This window comes from Mastomys coucha, unplaced genomic scaffold (genome assembly GCF_008632895.1).
Source record: "Mastomys coucha isolate ucsf_1 unplaced genomic scaffold, UCSF_Mcou_1 pScaffold14, whole genome shotgun sequence".
NCBI classification, from domain to species: Eukaryota; Metazoa; Chordata; class Mammalia; order Rodentia; family Muridae; genus Mastomys; species Mastomys coucha.
This window is the reverse complement of record NW_022196896.1, coordinates 17,668,432-17,676,664: the sequence shown is the minus strand read 5'-3', so window position 1 is coordinate 17,676,664 and position 8,233 is coordinate 17,668,432. Positions and strand designations below refer to the sequence as shown.

Genomic DNA, 8,233 nt, shown 5'->3' with positions numbered 1-8,233 from the left:
CTCTCTCTCTCTCTCTCTCTCTCTCTCTCTCTCTCTCTCTCTCTCTCTCGCTCTCTCTCGCTCTCTTCTGCTTTCTCTATCTTACTCTCTCTCTCTCTACTCTGCTCTTTTCTGCTCTAGACAGCTTTTTCTTGCTATTCTAAAAACTCTCTTGTCGAGACAAGTCTCTCTTGCTAGTAAAAATTCTAAAAACTCTAGATGGCTGCTATTAAAAATTCTTGGATCTTCTGACCAAGTCAGAAGTCCTGATAGAAAAATTCTAAAAGTAATTCTTGGGTTTTCCAATCAAAATCAGAAAGCCAGAAAAATTCTAAAAGAGCTGTGTCAGATCTCTAAGTAACTCTTAGGATTCCTGCCCTTCTCCTGTTAGAAAAGCCTCACGAAGGGCTGTTTCTGCTCTCCAGGGATCTCCAGACAGCTCAGCTTACACTAGAGACAAATTCTAAAAAAGAATCGATACTGCTTTATGCTAGCTCATCTCTGCAGACCAAAAACCCAGTTTTTATTTACATATCAATTCAGTTATTTATTTTGTATTATTTATTTACATTCCAAATGTTGCCCCCCTTCCTAGTTCCCCCTCCATGACTTCTTCACCCTATGTTCTCAGAGAGGCTAGTGTAGGGAGGGCATTATGAATCTAGAGTCGATTACTAGTCAACTCACTAGAGGGCTAGCATATTTTTAAATCATTAAATATGTTCAGTTGGATTGAGTATTGGTATGTAATAAGTCTAATTGGTTTTCTGTATTCAAATCTGTTTTCCTGCTGGTTTCAATTTTATCTTTTTATCCTTTCTTAAAAGTGGGGTTTTAAAATACCTGAATGGTCAATTTGCTTCTGTTATGTGTATTTTCTTTTTATAGTTGTTACGTCAACTTGATTGTATTTTTTATCTGTACTTTTTTGGTCTTTTAGTTCATTTTGTCTGTTATCAGTGTAACTACTCCATCTCATTCCAGTATGTTTTCCATGAAGAACCAACCACTTAATTTTCATTCTGTGTTTCTTCCTGAACTAAAGTTACTATGACAGTGGTGTTAGACATCCTAGCCTCTGTGACAAATGTGAGAAACAGTTGTGCTGTTGAATGTACCCAGCCAATAGTGTTTTGTGACAGCAGTCAAGCCTAGGTCAGACAGGCAAGGCACTCATGGTTGCTGGTGCGGAATCTGCCGTCAACCCTTATGATATTTCCTAGTGCTGGGATCAGAAGCATGTATCTGTTATTCTACCTAGCTCTTTTACAGTATTTTCACCTCAAAAAATTTGATTTCTAGCTCCTTCTTACTAATATTTTATAATAATATTTATATAATATTAGTGAAACATTAATTCTCATACTTTAGTACCTATTTTGTTTTATACTTTATTTCCAAACTTTTTGTATGGGTGTTTTGCCTATGTGTATTTCTGTACCATATATATGCTTTACCCTGAGGCCATAACAGGGTAGTCAATCTCGGAACTGGACTTATAGACAATTTTAAGCCTTATGTGGATGCTGGAAACTGAACTTGGGTCTTCTCAAAGAGTATTATGTGCTCTTTACTCTGAGCGATTGTTCAGATCCTTTAGTTCCTATTTAAGAAACAGAGATTCTTCTAGTGTGCTCATGTGAACCCGTGAGCATGCCATTGCCTGCCTGTGAAGGCAGTTTGTTTCTCATGTTGTAGCATGTTGTTCTCAGGGATTGGATTCCAGACATCAGGCACAGTTAGTAGCAAGTGCTTTTACTTGTAGAGCTATCTTGTTGGCTATTAACTTTAGTTCTTTAGACATAGTTTCTCTGTTCAAATATGAATAGTACATCCAAGGAAGTTTTGTCCATGTCATGTAATGTTACTGGGGATTTGTTAGACGAGGGCCTAAATGAAACAGTAAGTAGTATTTTCAGATTGTTCAGAGTTCTGATCGTTAAATTTTTCTGAAGCTATTGAAATAGTCATGATTTCTGTCTGTTGGTTTGTTGTATCACATAATAATTTATGTACATTGAATGAACATCTCTGAGAGGAATCCTGCTTTTTGAAAATTCTGTTTGGCTATTTTATTATTGTAAACAATCTTTACTTGTTAAGGTATTTGACTGATTGCTATTATTTTCTTGAAGGAATTTTGCACCTATTTACTAGAGGTAACTGGACTCTATAAGTTTTCTCATTCTCTTTCTTTGGTTTGATAATTTCCATTCATTTGTATCTATAATATAGAGACTTAAAGATAAAGGATAAAGTAATAAATACAGTAATACATTAAGAAATAATGGCTTTTACTTTGGCAGGTCTGGTACTAGTTTGTAAATCTAAAAGCTTGAAACTCATTACCTCTCCCTCCGCTAATAGGGCACCCAAACAGGACAGGTATTCTCCATGACATATAGCCAGGAACTAGAGGTGTGACACATGGGCGAATTTCTCCCTTTGCCTTCTTTAGTCCTTTTTACTAGAATGCTAAAATCCCATTGGAGTTTCAGCTACTCAAGTTGACATTTCAGTGAGGAAAGGAACTGCTGAGAGTCTTCCTCTACTGCTTGCTTGCCCTGGCTTTTGTAAGTAGTACTGAAATCATTCTTGGGTTGTATTCTCAAACATGCTTAGTTACTCAGAAACAATTTGATCCCCTGGGAATTTATTTTAAGATCTGTTAGGCAGAACTAGAACAGTATCTAGATTCTTCCTGTAGTCAAGACAAAGCAAGATGGGTGGCTTACAACTGAAACTCCAACACCGGTGATGTGGGAGATAGAGGCAGGAGAGTTTCCCTATAGCTGGCAGCTGGCCAGCCTAGAGTACGAGAACAGCAGAAACAAGATATTCTAGGCCCCAAAAGAAAGGAGAACCAACTCCCAAAAGTTGTCCTTTGACCTCCATACTCATTCCATGCTATAAGCATGCCCCCACCCACTCCCCAATACACACCATAGACATACACACCATAGACACACATACATGCATAGACACACACATGCATAGACACACACACCATAGACACACACACCATAGACACACACACCATAGACACACACACCATAGACACACACACCATAGACACACACACCATAGACACACACACCATAGACACACACACCATAGACACACACACCATAGACACACACACCATAGACACACACACCATAGACACACACACCATAGACACACACACCTGCACACACACACACACACACACACACACACACACACACATACACACACACCTAACAAAAGTTTAAATGCAGACATGTTGCAGATAGTGGGCATTTTAGAAATAGAAATGGATAGATATGGAAATAGAATACACCAGTTAACATACCTCTTGATATCCATTCTTGCTAGAATAAACATTAAAGAATAGTTTTATAAATGACAGGTTCATCAAGGAGAAAATGTTTAGGAACCACCATGTTTGTTTTGAGTGAGGTAATAAATACATAAATGAATTTTTAGAAGCTGGAAAGATGATTCAGAGGTTAAGAGTACTTGTTAGTCTTCCAGAGGGCCGAGGTTCTGTTTCCAGCACATGGTAGCTAACAGCCAGCCACCTGTAACACTAGTTCCAGGGAATCTGACACCCTGCTCTTCCCTCAGATACACATACATGGTACACATACATGCATCTAAATATGACCCATACACATGAAATACACTTTAAAAAAAAGTATAGTGGATTGCACATGATAGCCCAACACACTGAACTATATATCCTTACCCCCTCATAAGGGATTATTTTATGCAACAGCTCTGATATATGGGAGAAAGCCCTTAAAATCCTGTTTAAAATCCTGTGTAACCCTTCTTTTTGTTTTTGTTTTTTTAACATTTATTGCATTATGATGAGAAAAGTTACATGATTTCAGTTTATCTGAATTTTTTAACATTTAAAAACGTATTTTAAGTAAATAGAATTAAATCACATTCTTGTTTCCCTTTTTACCTCAACGCCTCCGAGAGACCCCCCTTCAATACCTACAATATCTTTTTTTGTCATATTCTTTAAAATTTATAAAATATTATAACAATAAAAGTGAGTATTATAAAAGTTGTTTGATATAAAACAACAGTCAATTTAACAGTGTTATGTAGATGCTTGTCCACAGCAATACTGAAAATACATGTTTTTCTCAATATAAATTTAACTCCAAACATATTAACTGTATATTTCAAAATAATACATCACTACGAGTATTTTCTTCTTTTTTTTTTTGGTGAAATAATTTGTGCACTTGATTCTTTATGGGTAGGATGGTATAAATATATTGGTTTGGGGTCTAACGACAGATACTTCCGATTGGCTTGGTCTGAGATGTTAGGGATGCCTCTTTTCCATGTGCATGGACTTCAGGTGCTGCCCCTTGTGATGCCTGTCCACTGACCCCAATTATCTCCAGCTGGACTCCTGGAATTCAAGATCATTTTCTCAATTCCACAGCAAAGGCCCATGAAAGATTCTCATTTGAGGCTTGTGGTTGGTGGGTGGGAGCTACATATGTGCCTCACAGCAGCTATGGCTCACTGTGCTTGGTAGATTGACCAAGCCAGCTTGGTCAGTCAAGAGGTTCTCCAGCACACAAGTGAGGATTAAAAAGAAAAAAGACAATTAGACAACATTGCAGCATGGCCTCAGTCCATTCTGAGACTGAAATCAAATCTTATTTTTCCAATCCGCTTTTTAAACCATTTTAATTACATGGAGGTATTAAGGGCGAGCAGTACAATAAGGAACTAGCAAGGCAGTAAGCAGAGTCCCGTGATTACTTCCATGACAGTTGTTTAAAAGGGCTTGTCATAATGACCAAAATACTTGAGTCCACTTCCTTATCCAAGCCTAAAATCTTGCTTGTAGCCTACTTCTTTTGTGCCACCCTAAGATTAAAATTCCTGACTTAACCTACTTCCCTATTGTAGCCTAAAGTCAGATTTTTGCTGAAACTTACTTACTTACCATGGCCAATGTCAGATTCCTGCCAAAAGACCATTTTCTTGTCCTAGGCCAATGTCAGTACCCCAAAAGGCTCTCCACATCTCTCTCTTTTTTAATTCATAAACAAGACTGAGCCTGTCTTAGGTTGTTCTGATAAGAATGCCTTCCTTACCCGTGTTCAAGACACATGCAGTTTGTGTTATATGAACAAACAAGGCCTTTTAGTGTTTGTTATAAACAAACATGGCCTTTCAACCCATGCCTCTGTCTTAGGTTGGTAAGGATCTGTAAAGAATCTTACCCATCCCTGGCTTGCCAGCCTGTTAAATTAATAACTCTGTTTGGGGATTCATTTTTAGTTTCAAGCCATGTACTTGCACTGCCAACATGTTGATGTTGTTAAAGGCAAGCTTTAACATGATGGGCAGGAATAAAAGTATTCCTAGGACAAGAAGGGCTAGCATCATCAAGCAATATATGCCATTTTTGAAGTTTGACCAAAACAGAAATACTGACTTCAGGCCATGAATATGTTTATCAAAAGTATCTGCAGCATCAAAGCTCAGCAGAGCAGCATTCTTTACATTCATAATCTCACTATGCAAGGTTAAAACATCCAGAGAGGTGCTGGAATTATGCCAAACACACTGCAAGTGTCTTTGAACCTTTTCCCAAATATAGTCACTGTCATTGTAAACTTTAGAAGTAACACAAATCCATCGTTATTTAGCATGACACTTGAGATGGCTTCCTACTCTTAGACTCTGAACATCCTCTCCAATAATTTGAATAGTATCATAAAGAATGTCAATCCATTATTCCAAACACCTATCTAAATCCTCCTGAATACTCAAAAACATTAGTAACATATATACATATTTTTTTTGCTAAATGATTAACAAAGCTAGCTCTTAACTTCTTGTGTCCAAGCAACTGCAGAGGCAGTAGTGCTAGCTATCAATGTAATTAAAGTTGCTATACCAGCAGTAATCAAGCCCACTATCTTATTGTCTCTACTTAAAGCCTGACTCACTTCTTCCAGGACTTGCAAGTTTTTTTCAGAATATCAAACTCCTGTAATATTCACAGGCAATAAAAAAAAAGTGGTTGATAGACCACTATAACAGACATACCAAGTTTCAACACACTAGCACAATTGGAAAGAGTACAATTAATAAAAGATTGGGAGCCTTAACACATGCATTAACATTTGTCTGAAATCCAGATTCTGTCCCAACTATATCTATTGCTAACATAACATCATAGAGAACTGCAGCTAACTTTCAAATATATCTCTAAAAATGTCCAGAACCAACCTTCCAAATGAAGACTGTTATTTCCAATATTAGATTGATTTCTAGACCAGTCCATGATTGAGTCAGAATAACTGGTCACATTAAAGAAGGAGAAGAGTCATTATAACTTCTTTTTTTTTTTTTTTTTTGATTAAGTTTTTGAAGGTGGTTTCCAGTCTCCATGTTCTCTGTCCCACAAGATCTAAAAGCTTGAAGCAAGGCAGCTTATCCACTCTGGGATATAGGCAAGCAAAGGTGGGTCAGGAACATATGTCCAAAACAGCTATCCAGTCAGTGTTGTCCGGGTACTCTGAAAGCTCATGTCAGCATCATTCTTTTTCCCAGTATCAGCATGTCACACCAATCACTCTGGCAGCTACCACACCCCTTCAGCATCCTGGGGGAAAAATACAAACATGCCCTCTTTGCCATATTAAATACCTGATCAGGACCATGCCAGTGCCAGTATGTGGATCCTTCTACTTCACCTAGGCATAAGGTTGTAGAGTGCCATAGACACTAAGAGAGTTCCTTGGCATCCATATTTCAAAATTTCAAAGTAAAAACAACATGATTTAAATAAATTTGTAGTGTACAAGTATGTAACTCCCCCTTTTTATTTTATGAAGATATTGTTTTAAAGTTCTACAATACCTGTTTCACAATACTTTGTCCTTGAGGATAATAAGGAATCCCAGTAATATGGGTAATGTTAAATCGTCAATAAAACATTTCAAATACTTGACTGTAATAGCCAGTTCTATTATCTGACTTGGAACAACTAGCACAGAAAAATATAGGCAATGACTAATTACATTTTTAGTTGCTTCTCCTGTTAAAGCAGTTGTAACTAGAAAGCCTGAAATGGTGTCAATAGTCACATGCACATATTTTAATTTTCCAAAGTCAGAAATAAGTACCATCCACTTGCCATAATTGATTAGGTATAAGTACTTGAGAATTAATACCATTATGTGCTACAGGTAGAAATTGAGGACATTTAGGACAAGTCTTTATAATTTGATGTACATATTCTCTAGAAATATCAAATTGTTGTATCAAGCTATTACTATTTTAATGATGTAAAGAATGAGACTGCTTGGCTAGTATACCTATAATCTGTCTGGTATACAAATCTGATGTGGCATTGCTCTCACTAAGGGGTCCTGGAAATACAGTATGAGCTATTAAATGTCATATAAAATAAGGAACAGTACATTCTCTTAAATTCGTTTAGCATATAACTGAGGCCCCAAATACTAAAAGAGATAGTGCTTTTGAATCTTATCTGGAGCAAAAACTACTCCAAAATTTTAAAGCTCATTGTATAAGAGCAAAGGCTTGTAGTAAAACTCATCAGGAGTTTGTTTGATATCAGATAAATTCCCACTGATATCTCCTTTCTGATCTTGGGAGTGAGGGATTAAATTTGCTTCTACCTCTGTATCCAATAAAACTTGTTTAAAAAAGATGCAGCAGGCCCATACTAGCACAGCTGTCTTTAACTTTTTTTACTTTTGCAATCATTCTAATTACTAAACTTTGGAAATCAATACCAAATTTAAACCGTGTAAACAATCTATTCTCTTTAATGTCAACACCAAAAACATTGCATTCACGTTACAAAGTTTTTAAGTGTCTCTTTACTTTTGAACTGCAGTTGAGCCTGGGTCATCCTGAGACTGCGGCCCAGAGCATCCTAGAACTTTGGAAGGTGAAACTCAACCTCCAACAATCCAGTCTCTCCAAAAACACCAAGTGAATCACCCCCGTGCTACAAAGTTTGGCCTCTCAGTCCTGCACATGAAATGTAAGATAATGCAGCACTCAATACTTCAAAAAAGCACTGCTGTAAATCCTATCCTCTATAAGGATGTTTTCTAAGATAAGAATTACATAAAATGTTACCAATTTAGCCATATCTTTAGAGACCTGTTCCTTTAGTTGGCTTATGCCATGGTGTTGCTGCTCTGAATTACTCCAACTCGGAGTTACCAGTTTTTTTTTTTTTTTTTTT

At 37.0% G+C, this 8,233-nt stretch overlaps 1 protein-coding gene and 1 pseudogene across 2 annotated transcripts in view; one reads left to right on the top strand and one right to left on the bottom strand.

The window, feature by feature from the left end:
* Positions 1-8,233, top strand: part of Rmdn1 (regulator of microtubule dynamics 1) — a 38,580-nt gene that overhangs the window by 17,147 nt on the left and 13,200 nt on the right. Inside the window, exon 5 of one of the 2 annotated variants that reach the window (XM_031366533.1) lies at positions 6,373-7,808. The exons of the other annotated variant lie outside the window; for it this stretch is intronic. Within the exon in view, the coding sequence (XP_031222393.1) occupies positions 6,373-6,708 (336 nt within the window). The 3' untranslated portion in view covers positions 6,709-7,808. Of the gene's footprint in view, positions 1-6,372; positions 7,809-8,233 lie in introns of those variants that run through there. 2 annotated transcript variants of the gene reach the window in all.
* On the bottom strand, positions 273-330 carry LOC116089570 (annotated as a pseudogene).